This window comes from Phocoena sinus, chromosome 8, assembly GCF_008692025.1.
Source record: "Phocoena sinus isolate mPhoSin1 chromosome 8, mPhoSin1.pri, whole genome shotgun sequence".
In the NCBI taxonomy this organism is placed as follows: Eukaryota; Metazoa; Chordata; class Mammalia; order Artiodactyla; family Phocoenidae; genus Phocoena; species Phocoena sinus.
Genome location: NC_045770.1, coordinates 74478031 through 74502550, shown reverse-complemented (window position 1 = coordinate 74502550; position 24520 = coordinate 74478031). Strand labels below are relative to the sequence as shown.

At 40.3% G+C, this 24520-nt stretch overlaps 1 protein-coding gene across 1 annotated transcript in view; it reads right to left on the bottom strand.

Annotated features, from left to right (window-relative positions):
• Positions 1–24520, bottom strand: part of NELL1 (neural EGFL like 1) — an 891542-nt gene that overhangs the window by 651799 nt on the left and 215223 nt on the right. Inside the window, 1 exon segment of the mRNA XM_032640327.1 lies at positions 7525–7653. Coding sequence (XP_032496218.1) covers positions 7525–7653 — 129 coding nt within the window.

Here is a 24520-nt window from a genome sequence, read left to right as displayed (position 1 = left end):
GCCCACTTGCTCAAAGTACTGGTCTCAATGAGTACACATCTTCCAATTCCAAGAAAGATCCTCATAAACATTGATATAAGTTGATGATGATAACTGTTGTGACCCACTAAATCACTAGTAAATACCAGACAATTTGCTAAATTTTTGACCTGCATTGTCTCATCATCATCTTAATTGGGAAATCCAATTTCCCACATTGGAATTGGCCATAATAAAGCACTGGTTTACAACCTGCGGTCTGCAAAATATCTATTACCTGGCAGCAGGGCCAGAGCAGACTATTAATGATCCATACAATTCATACTTTTTCTAGTAACTCTCAATGCTTGCTCCATAAAAAATTACTTTCAGTCATGAGCACTGAGTTGGAGGTATCCTTCTGAAACTACAGGATGTGGGTCAACTAATTCAGGCAGGTGTACCAATAGGCTTAGGCTAAGTCACACAAAGGTAACAGGTAATTTCACCCTCCAAAGTTTCAGTGATTTACACAATTATTTCTCACTCAATGCCACGTGTTCATCACCTGTCAGCTGTCACACAGCTCTATGCAGACTTCATTCTTGAACCCTAGCTAAAGGAGAGACCCTGCTCTGGAACAATGCAGGTTTATGAGAAAGAGGTGGAACCCTGTAATAGCTCTTAGATCTTCTGCTATGAAATGGTACACATCTCACATCCATTCAGATTTCATTAGATGAAGGAGATAGCAAATATTTTAAAAAATACCACAGTGGAACAGGGTGGGGGATGGGAAGGAAGGGAGCAGCATAAGTCAGGGCATAAAGCCCTGGAGGGGAAATGAGTTGAGTATTACCTTTACTTCATTTCTTTGAGTCTTTCTGTCCACACTTGCAAAATGGAGTTCATGTGGCCAACGTTACCATTTTCCTCAGGGATTTACTGAAGGCTCAAAGAGTACAATATATATAAAAGGAATTTGAAAAATTCAGAGCACTCTGTAAGTAGGAGGCATTATTTAACGCTACTTGTACTACTCTCTATGCCTGGCAGATTGCATGTGTACACGCATCACACTGTTCTTTATTCTTCAACGTAACTGTTTACTACAGGAAGAAAAAGTTTATAGGCTCTATATAGACTCCAAATTCAATAAGATCATGAATAGACCCCAACTGCTGTACTTTCCTCAGATACTACCTCTAATTGTAGCTAATGAATCAGAAACCACTTAAGACCAATCCATTGAAGATGTCATCCCAAAGGTAAAAAAGCATCAGTAGACCAGATTCATAAAACACCAAAGTCCAATTACAGCAATTCTCAAAATGGGGAACGTTCCTGCTCGAGTCAGACGAGGCAAAATGAAACGAATTCCCGTGAATTGTATCATAGCTGACAAAGGGTCTTATTATCTTCTATTGATTGGCCAGGAGTTCCCATATCTCCTCTATGGCAATTTCTACGGCAGTCTCTGCAGAGCAGGAGTCCCTAATACACTATATCTCTGCTACTACCTTAGGAAGTTAAGAAAATTGAAAGTCTTTTGTGCTTCTTTTTCCACTGAAAGCCTGAATAGGTTTTTCAAGTTAGCCTGGACAATGTGTGTAATATTTTGTTTTAATTTGCAAGCCAGTCGTGTTCATCGTAGTTTGTAAAATATGGGTCATTTTCACTCCACTTACTCAGGGAAAAAAATAACTTGCATGAAACAGTTCATAAGTTATCTACTCCTCTCTATGCTATAGTGAAACAATGAACTCAGCCTCTGAGAGTCTCTAGTACCCAGGCAGGCATGTGGTGAGCAACCCAGAGGAAAATTCTGAAGACAGAGCTGGGTAAATGGCCATAAGCTAAATTTTACCAAAAAAGAATGTAGTATACATAGCTTTCTGCCCACCCAAAACCACCCATACACCTGCCTCCTATTGCTACAACTCTAATTAGTTCAGACAAAGGGCAAAGATCATTTAGTCCCAGGGAAGGCAAACCCCCTATTCCAAATCCCGGGGTTGGACACAATTAGCCCAAACCAATGACAGTCATCTCACTGGTCTCAGGGTGGAGAGGATGTAATCCTGGTCTGAAAAATAAGCAGAAGATTTCTGCATGGAGAGAGAGGCAAGGAGGTTACAAAGGACCTTCTAAGAAGGACTTTCTTCAAACTTAAAAACACAGAACCTGAGAGGGCAGACAGCAGAAGCAAGAAAAACTACAATTCTGCAGCCTGTGGAAGGAAAACCACATGCACAAAAAGACAGACAAAATGAAAAGGCAGAGGACTATGTACCAGATGAAGCAACAAGATAAAACCCCAGAAAAACAACTAAATGAAGTGGAGGTAGGCAACCTTCCAGAAAAAGAACTCAGAATAATGACAGTGAAGATGATCCAGGACCTTGCAAAAAGAATGGAGGCAAAGATCGAGAAGATGTAAGAAATGTTTAACAAAAACCTAGAAGAATTAAAGAACAAACACCTAGAAGAATTAAAGAACAAACAAACAGAGATGAACAATACAATAACTGAAATGAAAACTACACTAGAAGGAATCAATAGCAGAATAACTGAGGCAGAAGAACAGATAAGTGACCTGGAAGACAGAATGGTGGAATTCACTGCTATGGAACAGAATAGAGAAAAAAGAATGAAAAGAAATGAAGACAGCCTAAGACACCTCTAGGACAACATTAAACACAATAACATTCACATTATAGGGGTCCCAGAAGGAGAAGAGAGAGAGAAATGTCCTGAGAAAATATTTGAAGAGATTATAGTTGAAAGCTTCCCTAACACGAGAAAGGAAATAGCCACCCAAGTCCAAGAAGTGCAGAGAGTGCCAGGCAGGATAAACCCAAGGAAAAACACACCGAGACACAGAATAATCAAACTGGCTAAATTAGAGACAAAGAAAAATTATTAAAAACAGCAAGGGAAAAATGACAAATAACATAGAAGGGAACTCCCATAAGGTTAACAGCTGATTTCTCAGCAGAAATTTTACAAGCCAGAATGGAGTGGCATGATATATTTAAAGTGATGAAAGGGAAGAACCTACAACCAAGATTACTCTACCCGGCAAGGATCTCATTCAGATTCAACAGAGAAATCAAAAGCTTTACAGACAAGCAAAAGCTAAGAGAATTCAGCACCACCAAACCAGCTCTACAACAAATGCTAAAGGTCCTTCTCTAAGTGGGAAACACAGGAGAAGAAAAGGACCTACAAAAACAAACACAAAACAATTAAGAAAATGGAAATAGGAACATACATATTGATAATTACCTTAAATGTGAATGGATTAAATGCTCCAAGCAGAAGACACAGGCTCGCTGAATGGATACAAAAATAAGACCCATATACATGCTATCTACAAGGGAACCACTTCAGACCTAGGGACACAGAGACCCTCAAAGTGAGGGGATGGAAAAAGATATTCCATGCAAATGGAAATCAAAAGAGAGCTGGACTAGCAATACTCATATCAGATAAAATAGACTTTAAAAGAACGAATGCTACAAGAGACAAGAAAAGACACTACATAATGACCGAGGGATCAATCCAAGAACAAGATGTAACAATTCTAAATATATATGCACCCAACATAGGAACACCTCAATACATAAGGCAAATGCTAACAGGTATAAAAGAGGAAATTGACAGTAACACAGTAATAGTGGGGGATTCTAACACCTCACTTACACCAATGGACAGATCATCCAGACAGAAAATTAATAAGGAAACACAAGCTTTAAATGACACAATAGGCCAGATAGATTTCATTGATATTTATAGGACATTCCATCCAAAAACAGAAGATCACACTTTCTTCTCAAATGCACATGGAACATTCTCCAGGATAGATCACATCTTGGGTACAAATCAGGCCTCAGTAAATTTAAGAAAACTGAAATCATATCAAGCATCTTTTCTAACCACAACGCTATGAGATTAGAAATGAATTACAGGGGGGGCTTCCCTGGTGGCACAGTGGTTGGGGGTCCACCTGCCAATGCAGGGGGCACGGGTTCATGCCCCACTCAAGGAAGATCCCACATGCCGCGGAGCAGCTGGACCCGTGAGCCATGGCTGCAGAGCCTGCGCATCCGGAGCCTGTGCTCCACGGCAGGAAAGGCCACAACAGTGAGAGGACCGCGTACCGCAGGAAAAAAAAAATGAATTACAGGGAAAAAACAGAAAAAACACAAACACATGGAGGCTAAACAATACATTACTAAATAAACAAGAGATCTCTGAAGAAATAAAAGAGGAAATCAAAAAATACCCAGAGGCAAATGACAATGAAAACACAACGATCCAAACCTATGGGATGCAGCAAAAGCAGTTCTAAGAGGGAAGTTTATACCTATACAAGCCTACCTCAAGAAACAAGAAAAATCTCAAATAAACAATCTAACCTTACACCTAAATGAACTAGAGAAAGAACAAACAAAACCCAAAGTTAGTAGAAGGAAAGAAATCATAAAGATCAGAGCAGAAATAAATGAAATAGAAACAAAGAAAACAATAGCAAAGATCAATAAAACTAAAAGCTGGTTCTTTGAGAAGGTAAACAAAATTGATAAACCATTAGCCAGACTCATCAAGAAAAAGGAGAGGACTCAAATCAATAAAATTAGAAATGAAAAAGGAGAAGTTAGACATACACCACAGAAAGAGAAAGCATCCTAAGAGACTACTACAAGCAACTCTATGCCAATAAAATGGACAACCTGGAAGAAATGGACAAATTCTTAGAAAGGTATAACTTTCCAAGACTGAACCAGGAAGAAATAGAAAATGTGAACAGACCAATCACAAGTAATGAAATTGAAACTGTGATTAAAATTATTCCAACAAACAAAAGTCCAAGATCAGATGGCTTCGCAGGTGAATTCTATCAAACATTTAGAGAAGAGCTAACAGCTATCCTTCTCAAACTCTTCCAAAAAATTGCAGCGGAAGGAACACTCCCAAACTCATTCTACAATGCCACCATCACCCTGATACCAAAAGCAGACAAAGATACTACAAAAAAAGAAAATTACAGACCAATATTACTGATGAATGTAGATGCAAAAATCCTCAACAAAATACTAGCAAACAGAATCCAAAAACACATTAAAAGGATCATACACCATCATCAAGTGGAATTTATCCTGGGGATGCAAGGATTCTTCAATATATGCAAATCAATCAATGTCATACACCATATTAACAAATTGAAGAATAAAAACCATATGATCATCACCAAAAAAAAAAAAGACACACAAACACAGAACCTCACACAGAGAAGATTTTTAACCCCTGCCTCTTCCTTCCTTCTTTGGGTTGCTGGTATGAGGACACCATGTCTGGGGCTATGGCAGCCACCACGCAACCACAGGAAAAGCCCAAGTGTGCTGAAGATGGCTGAATGAAAAGAGAGGAGGGTGTTTGCTCTAAATGTTGATATTCACTCTACTTGGTTCTCAGTGCCTCCCATCCAGATGCCCAGTATGTGACCCCTGTTTTAGTCCCTGAGTTCTATTCTTAGACTGTAAATGGGCTCTAATGTTTAGTCATTTCTCCTTCTCTTTATGAACATGCCCTCTGGAATTGTGGAATGTCCCCATGATCACAGAAAAATGACTAAAGCCCGAGGACATTACCATGACTCAAGGTGGTACCACAGTATACACTGACCCAAGGCCCCGTGCACACGAGTTGAGAAGCATGTTCAAGGAAACAGGGATTCAGACCTAAAATCGCTCAACCTCAACATAATCAATAAAATAAGGCCTCACACACAAAGGGTAGGCATAATACCACAAATGGTACCTCATAAAGTGATTCTATGTAACAAAAAATGAGGAGAGAATCAAAGAGTCCCAAAACAGCATTTGTACCAGCAATTTCCTCCCAGGTTCTGCCAGGTCTCAATAGCTAATGGGAGCCAGGAATGGTGGGTGCACTGCTTCCAAGAGACAACTAAAACACCTGCCAATGGTAGAATCAAGATTCAAATTATTTTGAGGTTCCTTCTATCATTTTTTATAATTGTTCATAGTCTCTCCCAACATATAGCAGAAGGTAAGAAAACAAATTTTTTAGACCACTACCTGGCTTGTGGGATATTTTCATGATAAATGGAGAGGAAAATGTTCACATTTTTTCATTTTAAAATTACAGTAATTTTCTGACAAAAAATACAAAATAGCATAAGATACAAAAAATAAATGTTAATGTGAAGTATTGAAATTAATAGTCCTCTTCCTCAAAATTGACAAATATGTAACATGATGTTAATGGATAGATGAAAAGGTTCATAACTAAAGGGCAACTTCACCCTCCCAAGTGGCATGTCTCCCAAATCAAGTTCAAATCTATACAGGTAAGCAAAAGGAAAAAAAAGTGTGTGTGTCGGGGGTTAACTATTAGTTAGACTTATATTGCTAATGAGAACCAAAGCAGTAATAAAGAAATTCTTCCAGAAGAAATGAAAAACAGAGGCTTCCTACCAGGTTCCAAACACTAACAGTAATTAGAAACATTTCCTTAACAACTGAGGAGGTCTTTAGTCAAAGCCAAAAAGTTAAGCAGGGGTCAACAACATAAAACAGAAGAATGGAAAGGAATCTACCATTATTGTCATCAACTGTCTTTACCTTGACAATACCTGACCCACCTGAGAACCAAATCAAGTAGGAGGAGAGTGACCAAGATTTTGCAGCATTTATTCCAGTCAAGACATCTACCTTCCTAATTAACAGAACACCAAGGTCCAATATACTAGTAAAGATGACAGGAATAATTAGGTCCAACCCCGATGGAAAAACAGCCTAGCCATCACTTTGCCTATAAGAATTTCTCTAAACTGATGGGAGAGAGCCAGTGAGCACTGGAGAAATGGATGGGCTCAGATTTTAGGGCACTGTACATGTAAATCCAAGGTCATAACTAATCCCTGATCCTCTGGTATATTAAAGGAACAGGAGTATGCAATGCTTGCCCCCAGCGTGCTGAGCATGGAAAGAGGGGTTCACATAAGACAGAGGAGTTGCTCTGCTCTATAAAGTAGAAAAGGGGGGGTCACTGAAGCTTGAGGCCACCAACCTACTATACCAATCCATGTGCCCAAAGTTATGAGTCCATCTGTCACTGGGACTTTTAGTAGAGTTTGGGAACTAGCAACACATGAATCAGTCATTAGGCAACACAACTGAAAAAAAACGCTGCCCTTGGCAGGTGAAGATGATGGCAATTGGGTATAAGCTAGTATCAAAGCATCCATTCAAAAAGAGGATCCACCATGTAACATTTAACTGAAATTGAAGAAGACAATATACCCAAATAAGACAACATAAAACGAGGTGTTTATGGTTTTGCTGGTGATTGAAAGGTCTTGCTTTTACATGCTACTAAGCAGCCTGGATAAGTCAGAAGAAGAGAATATCCTAGATTGTTGGTATAATTTTTTATAGGATCCCATAGGACCAGAACCAAGTGAAGGCTTTCATTCTTCAACCACGTCTATCAAGAATATATTTCTCACAAGTTGACTTTATTCAATAGTTCACTTACCTTCACAGTAGGCAGAGTCTCCCTGGACAGAGATGTAACCATTCTTACACTCACAAGTAGCTTTGGTATTCCAGTTTTTGCACTCTGAGTTTTCACCACATTTAGGTCCTTCAGCACAAAAGTTATGACCTAGAAGAAGCAAATAGAATTTTACATCAGGAAAGAAAAGAATAAAAGACTTCCAAATAATAAAGCATGAGACATTTTTATTATATGTCGGCATACATGAGAACACGCCTTGGCAATATGCAAAGGTAAGCTGGCAAGGGGGTAGAAGAGTAGGACTAGGAAACTTTGGACCATCCCATGCTTCACATTTTTTCCCCCTAATATACAAACTTGCTAAAGTTGTTCCTTCTTGAAGGCTTTTATCCATGTTGATCCTGAATCTTCTTTCTACTGCCTTCTTATATGACTTGTCTTTCTATAATTGTTTTATTGCAAAATTTATGATACATAAGAGATATATAAAATGAATATATATGAATATATAAATTAAATGAATACAATATTATCAGTACCCCTTTATTACAGGTCCCCAATGAATCCTCCTCCCAGCCATCAGACAACTCTCTTAATTTGTGTGTTAATCACTCCCTTACATATTTTTATAGTTTTACCATACATAGGTATGTATTTCAAAATTATAGATTATTTAGTTTTGCCCATTTTGAACTTCACATGTGAAATCATACTGTAATATCTTCCATGGTGGTTTTTTTTCTATTCATCCATGTTAATGCCTATAGCTATCTTTCATTTATTTGTCAATAGTGTATAATATTCCATAGCATGAATATTCCAAAATTTATCCATTATACTACACATTGACATTTGAGTTATTTGCAGGTTTGGAATTACAAACAATGCTGCAAGAAATGTTCTTGAACATGCTTCCTGAGGCATACTTTTTTAACCGCATGTTTAACATTTCTTTGCCCAAGGGTCTTCTTGAATCTCAGACATTCCTTCTAGGATGGTTATTTTTCTTAATGTAACCTTTACAAGTTCCTCTAATGAAGATATTTTGATAGTAACTGTGCTCAATTTTAATTTATCTAAATATGTCCTTTGACCACCCTCTTAATTGAAAAATAGCTTTTTTGGGTATAGAGTTATTTTGCCTCATCATTTTGAAGATATTCCATTGTTTTCTGGCTTCTATTATCACTGTTGAGAAGTCAGTTGTTAACCTAATCATCATTTCTTAGTATGTGACAAACACTTTCTCTGTGGCTTTTAAGATCTATTTTATTTGGTTGTTTGCTTGATGGGGAAGGGGGTTTGTTTGTATTCATTAACTTTAAGGTATTTAGGTGTGAATTTATTTTTATTTATTCTTCCTAGGATTCCTTGGGATTCTTGAATCTAAAGATTAAATCTTTTATCAATTTGCAAAATTATCAGGTATTTTCTCTTCAAACATTCTCTTTTCACCATTTTATCTATTCTCTCTTTCTGGAATTCGAATTAGATAAATATTATTCCTTCCTTCTCAAGCTCTCCTCCATGTTTCTTAGACTTGCTTTACTATTCCCCTTGCTTTTTTCTATGCTTCTGAATTCTGTTTAACTTTGGATGTATCTTTTGGTTTATTAATTCTCTCAAGTAGTGTCATGTTCTGTTTCAGTCATCCATATCATTTTTATTTTACTTACAATTTTATTTTGTAGAATTCAACTTCTTTCTTTTTCAGTCTCCTTGATCAAATTTGTGGTCCCTTATTCTTTCATCTTTTAATTTCCTTTTTAAAAAACATATTAGACATATTTTATACAGATAACTCCAGTATCTTCAGTCTTCTGACTTTATTAAAGTAAAATCAGCATCTGATTTTACAGTTTGTTTTGCTGAGTATCATGCATGAGGACTTATTTTCTTGTGTTTTGAGTGAGTCTTTTATTTGTGAGCTCATATTTTTTAGGATTTAATATGCGGAAATTACTTGAGGTTTGGGCTGTAAAATTGTATTTCTTCAGAGAGCATCTGTGTTTGCTTTCGTCACGTGCCTGAGGGAACTATCAACCCACAATCACTTTAAATTACATTTTGCCTTGGGGCATAAAGATTGAGCCACACGGGTAGAATAAATTTAGGCCCTAAGCTTTCAGGAATGCAAACTTTTCTCCGCCATACTCGCTGTCTAGAGTCAAGACTGATAGGCAAGTCTTCTCTTGCAGAGTGGATTTTTCCTAGTCACCCACTGAGGATTTACCCTTCAAGGTTCTCGATTTATGCATCTCACACCAGCCCCAGGCTTTGTCTCCTGTCTACTTAAACAGTGTCCATTAGAAGCCAGATTCTACCATTCTACCCCCTGGGCAAATGCCAACTCCAGTGTGTTAACTTATCTCAAAAGAATCACCCTTTTCCAACATTTCTGGTCTCTGATATTTTTTTCTCCTACCTCTATTACAAGCTGCACCAATTTCCTCCCGACCCCCACCCCCCAAAATTTATGTTATGCATCATTTTTAGGTGAACAAGAAGTAATAGGCTATGCCCACCACAGGAATTGTGAAGTTCAAATATAACAAGGTACATGAAGGTGCTTTATCATCTTTAACTCAGTACATTTTAGCAAATAATAATTATACTGCTACATCACATATGGCAGTCTCATAAAAAAAACAACTGTTCTTGGAGAGGAGATCTAATTTATAATTCAGGGTCTATACCAATAAACAAAATAAATCGCTTTGCCTGTCTAGGTACGTATACCAGGAAAGGACAACATCAGTGATTTTCACACTGTTCCTCAGAATCCTGGGCACAGATGAGTTGTCAGATAGGGCTCAAGTCCCCCACCCCTGATTCAAATAGAATAGCTTTGCTTTTATATTTTTGATATAGTGATCATGTGAACAACAGTTTCTGGCTTTAAAAAATATAGAAAACACTGAACTGTATCAACTCCAAGTTTAATTCCTTTTGGTGATAATATTCTAGAATGTTTTTCCTTTGAAACAGAATTTTAAACCAACACTCTTTAGACCATACTTAGTCTAAAAGGTAACAACTCTTATTAAATAACATTCATGTACCTATATGTCTGGCATTACACTAGATGTTTTAAATGGGGATAATAATATATATTACTAATATGTGTGGAAAGAGTTAAATGCGCTAATCCATATAAAGCACTTAGAGCAATTCTTGATACATACTAGGTGGTCACTAAATGTTAGCCACTGTGATGAGAATGATAACGATTATGATAATGATAATATTGACAACGACATAGAAGTTCAGATAACTTGATAACACTGTTATCCTCAGCTTCAAGGTAAGAAAAGCCCAAACTCATTAATATCTAGCTAGTAAGTGGAGATGCTAAGATTCTAAATTAAGTCTGGTAAGCTCCAAGGCCCATGTACTTTTCCTGTATCCTCTCACAGAGCAAACCTAGCAAAAAAAAGTGAAAGATGTAGATGCTCCTTGTGACATTAGAGAGTAGATCCACAGGCTTAGGGGAGCGTGGTATCACATCCAGTCTCACTATCTGACCTGCTAACTGGAGATTGCCCCAGTCAAAATCAGAGGAAGAATTTGTTGGAATTGTGAAACATGTGTCAGTCAAGAACACTTTTACAAGGACTTGAAAAGCTTATAATAACCATTAAAAGTACGTGATGTTTTTGCTAGCAAAGGGACAATTTTTAGGCATCATAGCTTTCTTTGCCAGAGGAAGTGCCTGGCCTTCCCTCCCTACATCAGAATTGATCAATTAAGTTATCACATTTTCTTTCATTATAATCCTTGACTCAATGTCATATGTGCATCCTTTGTTACATGGCTGTGTTTTTTCTTTTCTTTCCCAAGACTGCAACGGTCCTCCTTCCACATGCATTTGACAGGCTGGAAAAAAGCCCCTCAAACGTTGTTGATTTTCCAATGCATATCTCTCTATCAAGCATGTGCCATATCAATTCACAATGCAGAGAGTTGGGTCAATTGTATTTCAAGGACAATGAAGGGCCCCTGTGAGACAAACCCAGTTTATGGACAAATCCACTTTGGTTGGGCCTCACCATTGTGCCAAAAACACGTGTCTTGTTTTGTTTTTAATTAATGCAGGCCTTTATTCAAGCAATATTTATTCTATTCAGTGCCTGCTTGCCTTTATGCATGAGTGAATAATCATCCACTGAATTTGTATGGAGCACCTACTCTGTGGACTGCAGTGCTATGCAAGCTCCCGGGGGCAATGTCAAAATGTTTGAGACGATCCCTGACCACAAGGAAATTAGAAACTCTAAGGGGATATAAGCTAAATACAGGGGTAGTTAAGTTGTGAGCAGTACAAATTTTCAGTGTGTCAGAGAAGAAATCCCTTCTAGATGATGCAAAACTTGACCTTTGATTCATCACAGGTAGAAACCTGAAAAGGGGCAAGAAACGATCCTAGTGGGAGGAATGGAACTCCAGCCCTTGAGGAAAAAGGGTAAGTTTAAAGAACCTCAAATAATCTGGCACAGTTGTAATAATAATGATTATGTTACTGAGCATGTAATATATGCTAGGCACTCAGTGAAGTGTTTCAGATGCATTATCCCACTTGATTCTGTTAACAACCCTATGAAACTGGAATTATTATCCCTATTTCACAGAGGTAGCAATTGAAGCTCAGAGAAGTTAGTGCACTTGTGAAAGTACACAGAGCCATATACATATATCATATATATATATCACCCTCTTTCTTATATCACTGTCTTTTTTTCCCAGAATCAGCTGTGACCAGATTGTAGAATACACACGCACATGCGCACACATACTCAATATTCACGTTATTTTACTTGAATATTTTTAATAAGTAGCTCTAGAGTCTGTGGAATTATCGTCCTATAATTAGAAGCACACAGTGACATCATTTAACTAGTACCTGTCCAAATACAGAGAACACTTTTATTATAAAAGCTGCTATATATTGAGTTTTTCTAACTTGCCAGGCATAGAGCTTCCCTGGTAGACCACTGGGTAAGACTCCGTGCTCCCAATGCAGGGAGCCTGTATTCAATCTCTGGTCAGGGAACTAGGTCCCATATGCCACAACTAAGAGTCCGCATGCCACAACTAAGAAGCCTGCATGCTGCAACTAAGACCCAGCACAGCCTAAATAAATAAATACATAAATAAAACAGATTGGGTCATGTCACAATCCCCCTTAAAAAGAGCTAAGCATGTTACACACCTCAGCCAGGTAAGTAAGGGAAACCCTCACAGCAACCCTAAAGATTACTATTATCCTCACTTCACAGATTAGGAAAATGTGGTTGGGACTAGCTTATCCAAGGTAACACATCCAGGAAGTGGGAGAGTTATGATTTGACTCAAGTTCTTGTTAAGACCACTAAGAAAATTATTATTCTATGATTTAAATACTTTGGGGCATAGACAACTACTAATGATCATTCTCTGATGATGTTTGTGGATCTCAACTCCTGCTATGCCCTATAAAATTTTTTTAAATAGCCCCATTTAGGACCCAACTGCAGGCTCTGCCAATCTGTTCCTAAGAAAAATTGAGACTAGGCCAATTCTTGTGCTCAATCTCTTCTGGCCTCTGGCTGAGAACATCCACGCTTCTCTAGAAGCAATAACAAAGGCTCACACCACCCTCTAAAAGCATAGGAAATAACACTGTCTTGCATGTCCTAGTTTACATATTGTTTTTTGTTGTTGTTGTTTTTGTTTTTTTGCGGTACGCAGGCCTCTCACTGTTGTGGTCTCTCCTGTTGCAGAGCACAGGCTCTGGACGCACAGGCTCAGCGGCCATGGCTCACGGGCCTAGCCGCTCCGTGGCATGTGGGATCTTCCTGGACCGGGGCATGAACCCGTGTCCCCTGCATCGGCAGGCGGACTCTCAACCACTGCGCCACCAGGGAAGCCCACATATTGTATTTTATGTCACTATAGCCATAGCCCACTTGATATTTCATTTGGATGTCCTCACGGTTGTCTCGCAGCTCACTGAAACTGAACTCTTAATTCCAAAATCCATGCTCTCCAAGTTCTCCATAACCATCTGCAGGACCTGTATCCACTTAAAACATCTTCTTCTTTCTTTATTTTTTTTGAGTCATCTTTGTCCTCTCTCCTCAAATACCGGCCCTTGCCAAGCTCTATTAATTTTATTTCATGAATATCTCTGGAATCTCTTTCTCCCCCACTCCACAGCAAGAAGAAAAACTCATCCTATTCCAAACTGTCATCTCTCAAATGGATAGCACTTTATTTGCCTTCCTGTTCCCCTTTTTGCCTGTCCCTAATCTATTTTCCTCACAAACAAATCCTTTTAAAACATAGATTGGCATGGACTTTTATACCCTACCAAACGTAAAATAGATAGCTAGTGGGAAGCAGCCGCATAGCACAGGGAGATCAGCTCAGTGCTTTGTGTCCACCTAGAGGGGTGGGATAGGGAGGGTGGGAGGGAGGGAGACGCAAGAGGGAAGAGATATGGGAACATATGTATATGTATAACTGATTCACTTTGTTATAAAGCAGAAACTAACACACCATTGTAAAGCAATTATACTCCAATAAAGATTTAAAAAATTTTAAGAAAACATAGATTGGGGGGGCCTTCCCTGGTGGACCACTGGGTAAGACTCTGTGCTCCCAAGGCAGGGGGCCTGGGTTCAATCTCTGATCAGGGAACTAGGTCCCACATGCCACAACTAAGAGTCCGCATGCCGCAACTAAGAAGCCCGCATGCCGCAACTAAGACCCAGCACAGCCTAAATAAATAAATACATAAGTAAAACAGATTGGGTCATGTCACAATCCCCCTTAAAAATCTTGTGAGGGCTTCCCATTTTACTTAAGAAAAAATATAAAATCCTTAACTTTGATTTGAAACAACAAACAGGCTCTCCTCTCCCTCTGTCATTTCCCTCCAATTGTATCAGCCTTTGTTTTAATTCCTCTAGTACTCCAGTCTCTTTCCTGATTCAGGGTCTTTGCAAGCTTGTCCCACCAACTCAGAACATTATGAAACATCCCTGCCAGAATAATTTCTACTCAGCCGTCAAGTCGCAGCTTAAATATATTCTATTCAGAGAAGGCTTTCTTGTCCCTCAGGTCTAAAGAAAATCTCATTACTCTCTCCCATACCACCCTATTCTTCTTGTTTATAGCAGGTATATCACAATTACTAGTTACATGTTAATTTCTGTGTTTATTTGTTGAATGTCTGTCTTCACATGAGAAGCTCACTTCTTCAAGGGAAAGGACCCTGTGAGTTTGTTTCCCTTGTGCCTAAGGCAATATCCGACACATTATAAACACTCCAATATTTGTAGAGCTAATGACTATATCCTCAGTCTTTCAAAACTAGAATTAAAGGAGTGCTTTAAAGATGAATAAACCAAGGCTCAAAGATGTTAATTACCTTCCTTGTGGTCACGTAGCTAGCAGGGTGAAAGAGAGATATAAACCCAAATATGATTCTAATACCCAGTCTCTCTCCACCACTCTACACGACCTCCCAGCCATAATTTTAATCCTTAAGGTACATTCAAGGAACGCCAACCCTGACCTGAAGAAACCAGTACTCCATCAGTCATTAGCAATTTCTAGTTCCTGACATGCCTTGAACCTTTCAAAGGAACAAACCTTTATTTCTTTCTCCAGGACACAGTCCATTATTACTTGCTGCTTGGGGACTCAAAGTCAGAAGAAAAATAACATCACACGACACAACACCATCCATGGATGAGATACCAAGATGAGTAAGACCCACTTGGAGCTTATTTACACTCGAGAGATGGAAATGAGCAGATGCTCAGAGGAAGACACACAGTCTGCTGAAATGGGATTCCAGGTTTTATTCCAAACACCTCCTTTAGTTCCTGGCAGAGGTACTATTCATTCATTTGACAAATATTAAGCCCCTGCTGTGTGCCCAGCCTCTGTGCTAGACAATAGGGATGTAACAAAAAAGCCACAAACATCATAAACATGCCTTCATTCATCTAACACTCTAGCAGGGATGGCTACCCTTGAGTGTTGGGTTACAGGAAATATTGTGATGGAGAGGAGCAAGGTACTTCCGGAATGTATCACAGAGAAGGGTCCTAACACTAGGTATCAAAAGGAGATTTGAGGGGGACCTTGAAGATGGCGGAAGAGTAAGACGCGGAGATCGCCTTCCTCCCCACGGATACACCAGAAATACATCCACACGTGGAACAACTCCTACAGAACTCCTACTGAAGGCTGGCAGAAGACCTCAGACCTCCCAAAAGGCAAGAAACTCCCCACGTAACTGGGTAGGGCAAAAGAAAAAACAGAGACAAAAGAATAAGGACGGCACCTGCACCAGTGGGAGGGAGCTGTGAAGGAGGAAAAGTTTCCACACACTAGGAAGCCCCTCCGCGGGCGGAGACTGCGGGAGGCGGAGGGGGGAGCTTCGGGACCGCGGAGTAGTGCACAGCGACGGGTGCGGAGGGCAAAGCGGGGAGATTCCTGCACAGACGATCGGTGCCGACCGGCACTCACCAACCCGAGAGGCTTGTCTGCTCACCCGCTGGGGCGGGCGGGGCTGCGAGCTGAGGCTCGGGTTTCGGTTTTGGACAGAGCTCAGGGAGAGGACTGGGGTTGGCGGCTTGAACATAGCCTGAAGGGGTTAGTGCACCACGACTAGCCGGGAGGGAGTTCGGGGAAAAGCCTGCACCTGCCGAAGAGGCAAGAGACTTTTTCTTCCCTCTTTGTTTCCTGGTGCGCCAGGAGAGGGGTTTAAGAGCGCTGCTTAAAGGATCTCCAGAGACGGGCGCGAGCCGCGGCTAAAAGCGCGAACCCCAGAGACGGGCGCGAGCCGCGGCTAAAAGCGCGAACCCCAGAGTCGGGCGCGAGCCGCGGCTGAAAGCACAAACCCCAGAGACGGGTGCGAGCCGCGGCTGAGACCGCGGACCCCAGAGACGGGCGGGAGACGCTGGGGCTGCTGCTGCCGCCACCAAGGGGCCTGTGTGCGAGCACAGGTCACTCTCCACACCCCTCTTCCGCGGAGCCTGTGCAGCCCGCCACTGCCAGGTTCCCGGGATCCGGGGACAACTTCCCCGGGACAACGCACGGCGGCCCTCAGGCTGGTGCAACGTCACGCCGGCCTCTGCCGCAACGTTACGCCGCCTCTGCCGCCGCAGGCCCGCCCCGCACGCAGTGCCCCTCCTTCCCCCATCCCCCAACCCCCGGCCTGAGTGAGCCGGAGCCCCCGAATCAGCGGCTCCTTTAACCCCGTCCTGTCGGAGCAAAAAACAGACGCCCTCCAGCGACCTACACACAGAGGCAGGGCCAAATCCAAAGCTGAGCTCCTGTGAGCTGTGAGAACAAAGAAGAGAAAGGGAAATCTCTCCCAGCAGCCTCAGAAGTAGCGGATTAAAGCTCCACAATCAACTTGATATACCCTGCATCTGTGGAATACATGAATAGACAAGGAATGAATCCAAATTGAAGAGGTGGAATTTAGGAGCAAGATCTATGATTTTTTTCCCTTTTCCTCTTTTTGTGAATGTGTATGTGTATGCTTCTGTGTGAGATCTTGTCTGTATACTCTTGCTTCCACCATTTGTCCTAGGGCTCTATCCGGCCATGGTTTTTTTTTTTTAATTTTTTTTCTTAATAATTAATTTTAATTGTAATAAATTTATTATACTTTACCTTCGTTCTTTCTTTCTTTCCTTCCTTCCCTCCCTCCTTTAGACAACGAATCACCCCAAATTAAGGAGGTGGTCTCTGAGAGCAAGATTTATGATTTTTCCCCCTTTACCTCTTTTTGTGAAGGTGTATGTGTATGCTCCTGTGTAAAATTTTCTCTGTATAGCTTTGCTCCCAACATTTGTCCTAAGGTTCTATGCGTCCCTTTTTTTTCTAAATATTTTTTTAATTCAATAACTATATTATACTTTATTTTATTTTTACTGTATCTTCTTTCTTTCTGTCTTTTTTCCTTCTTTCCCTCCGTCCTTCCTTCCTCCCTCCCTCCCTCCTTTCTTTCCTTCTTTCTTCCTTCCTTCCTTTCCTCCTTTCCCTCTTTCTTTCCTCATACTTCTACCAATTCTCTCTACTTTTTCTCCCTTTTATTCTGAGCCGTGTGGATGAAAGGCTCTTGGTGCTCCAGCCAGGAGTCAGGGCTCTGCCTCTGAGATAGGAGAGCCAACTTCAGGACACTGGTCAACAAGAGACCTCCCAGCTCCACATAATATTAAACGGTGGAAATCTCCCAGAGACCTCCATCTTAACACCAGCACCCAGCTTCACTCAACGACCAGCAAGCCACAGTGCTGGACAACCTATGCCAAACAACTAGCAAAACAGGAACACAACCCCACCCATTAGCAGAGAGGCTGCCTAACATCATAATAAGGCCACAGACACCCCAAAACACACCACCAGACGTGAACCTGCCCACTAGAGAGACAAGATCCAGCCTCATCCAGCACAACACAGGCACTAGTCCCCTCCACCAGGAAGCCTACACAACCCACTGAAACAACCTTAGCCACTGCAGACAGACATCAAAAACAACGGGAACTACGAACGTGCAGCCTGCAAAAAGGAGACCCCAAACACAGTAAGATAAGCAAAATGAGAAGACAGAAAAACACACAGCAGATGAAGGAGCAAGATAAAAACCCACCAGACCTAACAAATGAAGAGGAAATAGGCAATCTACCTGAAAAAGAATTCAGAATAATGATAGTAAGGATGATCAGAAATCTTGGAAGTAGAATGGACAAAATGCAAGAAACAGTTAACAAGGACCTACAAGAACTAAAGATGAAACAAGCAACGATGAACAACGCAATAAATGAAATAAAAAGTACTCTAGATAGGATCAACAGCAGAATAACTGAGGCAGAAGAACGGATAAGTGACCTGGAAGATAAAGTAGTGGAAATAACTACTGCAGAGCAGAATAAAGATAAAAGAATGAAAAGAACTGAGGACAGTCTCAGAGACCTCTGGGACAACATGAAACGCACCAACATTCGAATTATAGGGGTTCCAGAAGAAGAAGAAAGAAAGAAAGGGACTGAGAAAATATTTGAAGAGATTATAGTTGAAAACTTCCCTAATATGGGAAAGGAACTAGTTAATCAAGTCCAGGAAGCACAGAGAGTCCCATACAGGATAAATACAAGGAGAAATACGCCAAGACACATATTAATCAAACTGTCAAAAATTAAATACAAAGAAAGCATATTAAAAGCAGCAAGGGAAAAACAACAAATAACACACAAGGGAATCCCCATAAGGTTAACAGCTGATCTCTCAGCAGAAACCCTACAAGCCAGAAGGGAGTGGCAGGACATACTGAAAGTGATGAAGGAGAAGAACCTGCAGCCAAGACTACTCTACCCAGCAAGGATCTCATTCAGATTTGATGGAGAAATTAAAACTTTTACAGACAAGCAAAACCTGAGAGAGTTCAGCACCACCAAACCAGCTTTACAACAAATGCTAAAGGAACTTCTCTAGACAAGAAACACAAGAGAAGGAAACGACCTATAGTAACGAACCCAAAACAATATAGAAAATGGCAATAGGAACATACATATCGATAATTACCTTAAATGTAAATGGACTAAATGCTCCCACCAAAAGACACAGATTGGCTGAATGGATACAAAAACAAGACCCTTATATATGCTGTCTACAAGAGACCCACTTCAGACCTAGAGACACATACAGACTGAAAGTAAGGGGATGGAAAAAGATATTCCATGCAAATGGAAACCAAAAGAAAGCTGGAGTAGCAAGTCTCCTATCAGACAAAATAGACTTTAAAATAAGGACTATTAAAAGGGACAAAGAAGGACACTACATAATGATCAAGGGATCGATCCAAGAAGAAGATATAACAATTGTAAATATTTATGCACCCAACATAGGAGCACCTCAATACATAAGGCAAATACTAACAGCCATAAAAGGGGAGATCGACAGTAACACATTCATAGTAGGGGACTTTAACACCCCACTTTCACCCATGGACAGATCATCCAAAATGAAAATAAATAAGGAAACACAAGCTTTAAATGATACATTAAACAAGATGGACTTAATTGATATTTATAGGACACTCCATCCAGAAACAACAGAATACACATTTTTCTCAAGTGCTCACGGAACATTCTCCAGGATAGATCATACCTTGGGTCACAAATCAAGCCTTGGTAAATTTAAGAAAACTGAAATTGTGTCAAGTATCTTTTCTGACCACAATGCCATGAGACTAGATATCGATTACAGGAAAAGATCTGTAAAAAATACAAACACATGGAGGCTAAACAATACACTACTTAATAATGAAGTGATCACTGAAGAAATCAAAGAGGAAATTAAAAAATACCTAGAAACAAATGACAATGGAGACACAACGACCCAAAACCTATGGGATGCAGCAAAAGCAGTTCTAAGGGGGAAGTTTATAGCAATACAAGCCCACCTTAAGAAGCAGGAAACATCTCGAATAAACAACCTAACCTTGCACCTCAAGCAATTAGAGAAAGAAGAACAAAAAAACCCCAAAGCTAGCAGAAGGAAAGAAATCATAAAAATCAGATCAGAAATAAATGAAAAAGAAATGAAGGAGACGATAGCAAAGATCAATAAAACTAAAAGCTGGTTCTTTGAGAAGATAAACAAAATAGATAAACCGCTAGCCAGACTCATCAAGAAAAAAAGGGAGAAGACTCAAATCAATAGAATTAGAAATGAAAAAGGAGAAGTAACAACTGACACGGCAGAAATAAAAAAAATCATGAGAGATTACTACAAGCAACTCTATGCCAATAAAATGGACAATCTGGAAGAAATGGACAAATTCTTAGAAATGCATAACCTGCCAAGACTGAATCAGGAAGAAACAGAAAATATGAACAGACCAATCACAAGCACTGAAATTGAAACTGTGATTAAAAATCTTCCAACGAACAAAAGCCCAGGACCAGATGGCTTCACAGGTGAATTCTATCAAACGTTTAGAGAAGAGCTAACACCTATCCTTCTCAAACTCTTCCAAAATATAGCAGAGGGAGGAACACTCCCAAATTCCTTCTACGAGGCCACCATCACCTTGATACCAAAACCAGACAAGGATGTCACAAAGAAAGAAAACTACAGGCCAATATCACTGATGAACATAGATGCAAAAATCCTCAACAAAATACTAGCAAACAGAATCCAACAGCACATTAAAAGGATCATACACCATGATCAAGTGGGGTTTATTCCAGGAATGCAAGGTTTCTTCAATATACGCAAATCTATCAATGTGATAAACCATATTAACAAATTGAAGGAGAAAAACCATATGATCATCTCAATAGATGCAGAGAAAGCTTTCGACAAAATTCAACACCCATTTATGATAAAAACCCTCCAGAAAGTAGGCATAGAGGGAACTTTCCTCAACATAATAAGGGCCATATATGAGAAGCCCACAGCAAACATCATCCTCAATGGTGAAAAACTGAAAGCATTTCCACTAAGATCAGGAACAAGACAAGGTTGCCCACTCTCACCACTCTTATTCAACATAGTTTTGGAAGTTTTAGCCACAGCAATCAGAGAAGAAAAGGAAATAAAAGGAATCCAAATCGGAAAAGAAGAAGTAAAGCTGTCACTGTTTGCAGATGACATGATACTATACATAGAGAATCCTAAAGATGCTACCAGAAAACTACTAGAGCTAATCAATGAATTTGGTAAAGTAGCAGGATACAAAATTAATGCACAGAAATCTCTGGCATTCCTGTATACTAATGATGAAAAATCTGAAAGTGAAATCAAGAAAGCACTCCCATTTACCATTGCAACAAAAAGAATAAAATATCTAGGAATAAACCTACCTAAGGAGACAAAAGACCTGTATGCAGAAAATTATAAGACACTGATGAAAGAAATTAAAGATGATACAAATAGATGGAGAGATATACCATGTTCTTGGATAGGAAGAATCAACATTGTGAAAATGACTCTACTACCCAACGCAATCTACAGATTCAATGCAATCCCTATCAAACTACCACTGGCATTTTTCACAGAACTAGAACAAAAAATTTCACAATTTGTATGGAAACACAAAAGACCCCGAATAGCCAAAGCAATCTTGAGAACGAAAAAAGGAGCTGGAGGAATCAGGCTCCCTGACTTCAGACTATATTACAAAGCAACAGTAATCAAGACAGTATGGTACTGGCACAAAAACAGAAAGATAGATCAGTGGAACAGGATAGAAAGCCCAGAGATAAACCCACACACATACGGACACCTTATCTTTGATAAAGGAGGCAGGAATGTACAGTGGAGAAAGGACAGCCTCTTCAATAAATGGTGCTGGGAAAACTGGACAGGTACATGTAAAAGTATGAGATTAGATCACTCCCTAACACCATACACAAAAATAAGCTCAAAATGGATTAAAGACCTAAATGTAAGGCCAGAAACTATCAAACTCTTAGAGGAAAACATAGGAAGAACATTCTATGACATAAATCACAGCAAGATCCTTTCTGACCCACCCTCTAGAGTAATGGAAATAAAAACAAAAATAAACAAATGGGACCTAATGAAACTTCAAAGCTTTTGCACAGCAAAGGAAACCATAACCAAGACCAAAAGACAACCCTCAGAATGGGAGAAAACATTTGCAAATGAAGCAACTGACAAAGGATTAATCTCCAAAATTTACAAGCAGCTCATGAAGCTCAATAACAAAAAAACAAACAACCCCATCCAAAAATGGGCAGAAGATCTAAATAGACATTTCTCCAAAGAAGATAAGCACATGAAAGAATGCTCAACATCATTTATCATTAGAGAAATGCAAATCAAAACTACAATGAGATATCATCTCACACCAGTCAGAATGGCCATCATCAAAAAATCTAGAAACAATAAATGCTGGAGAGGGTGTGGAGAAAAGGGGACACTCTTGCACTGCTGGTGGGAATGTGAATTGGTTCAGCCACTATGGAGAACAGTATGGAGGTTCCTTAAAAAGCTACAAATAGAATTACCATATCATCCAGCAATCCCACTACTGGGCATATACCCTGAGAAAAACAAAATTCAAAAAGAGTCATGTACCAAAATGTTCATTGCAGCTCTATTTACAATAGCCCGGAGATGGAGACAACCTAAGCGCCCATCATCGGATGAATGGATAAAGAAGATGTGGCACATATACACAATGGAATATTACTCAGCCTTAAAAAGAAATGAAATTGAGTTATTTGTAATGAGATGGATAGACCTAGAGTCTGTCATACAGAGTGAAGTAAGTCAGAAAGAAAAACACAAATACCGTATGCTAACACATATATATGGAATTTAAGGGAAAAAAAATGTCATGAAGAACCTAGGGGTAAAACAGGAATAAAGACTCAGACCTACTGGAGAATGGACTTGAGGATATGGGGAGGGGGAAGGGTGAGTTTTGACAGGGCGAGAGAGAGTCATGGACATATACACGCTAACAAACGTAGTAAGGTAGATAGCTGGGGGGAAGCAGCCGCAAGGCACAGGGATATTAGCTCGGTGCTTTGTGACGGCCTGGAGGGGTGGGATGGGGAGAGTGGGAGGGAGGGAGACGCAAGAGGGAAGACATATGGGAACATATGTATATGTATAGCTGATTCACTTTGTTGTAAAGCAGAAACTAACACACCATTGTAAAGCAATTATACCCCAATAAAGATGTTTAAAAAAAAAAAAAAAAGGAGATTTGAGGGATGAGTGAGGTTGACTGGACAAATCATAAGAGTTCCAAACACAGGGTGCAGCACGTGTCCACGACATGATCAAGGAAACTAAAGAAGAAACGTTAAGTGTTGGGGTCATATTTTCTCCTCTCATTGGGAGCGGTCTAAACTTTGGACTCCCTTCGTGGTCCTGAATCTAGAGTTCTACTGCCAGTGAAAGATCGATAACACTTGTAAAACTCTTTGCTTTCTTTAAATCCATTGGCCTAATCTGCATATAATAAACCCTGCCCATCGCAATGAAGCCCTCACACTGCCACTCTCCAGATCCCACTCTGTACCTTTTCATAATTACAGCAAACCATCCACCCATTCTCCTTCATCTCTGGTTTCTCCATCCAACAGTGGATAAGCATCTTTATGGTTTACTACTGTGACTTCTTCCACAGCAAGGAATGAATAGATCACTACCCCTGGGCAGGAGTTAGTTTCTCTAAGATAAAGTTTGATTCCACATAGGGCACCACTGCTTGTCCTCAATCTCCCGCCCCTAATGCATCCCCCCAAGGGTCAAGCAGGTTACCTTTGAAATGACAATCTGAAAATGCACCTCAGATTCCTCTACACTAACTCAAATCCTAGAAAGCCAATACTCCTCGTATCACTGCTGCTTGCCCAAGCTTGAAAGTCACAAGGAGCAAAGGTAAACTGAGTACAATATATTCCATGTGCCTAGCTGGTATGGAGACAGCTCCACCCATGGACTGGCCCTATAGGAGGGATACGGCCCAAAGATCCTTTACGGGAACAGGATGCCCTAACGTACTCCACAACCAACATACGTACCACAGAAGCCTGGGCCCTGGAGGGGTGAGGACAGTCCTTTAGCTCCTGTGGACAGAGGGTTGTAACATCAGGATGGGCCTACTAGAGACAGAGCTCTGGATTCTCACAGGTTCTGTCTTAGAAAGCAATTGCTTTTTCTACAGTAGTCAACACTTAGGGGTCTTCCAGTCCAAGGCAGCCTGGTCTTAGTTTCAGGTCTTCTCTCTGGGGCAATGTGCCTCCTTCCCAAGGCTCCCTGGGCCTGGATCCATTGTGGCACTTTCAGGAACACAGAATTCAAGGGCTCCCTGAGACTGAACTCTTCTCCAAATGCCTCTGTTCCCAACCTCAACAGTTGAGCATATAGCCTTGTCATTCCAGTGCCCACTGTGGCCCACGGCTGCAGGTATTTTGATCAGATTCCATCTATCAATATGCAGAGGACCTGACCCATCTATAAACGA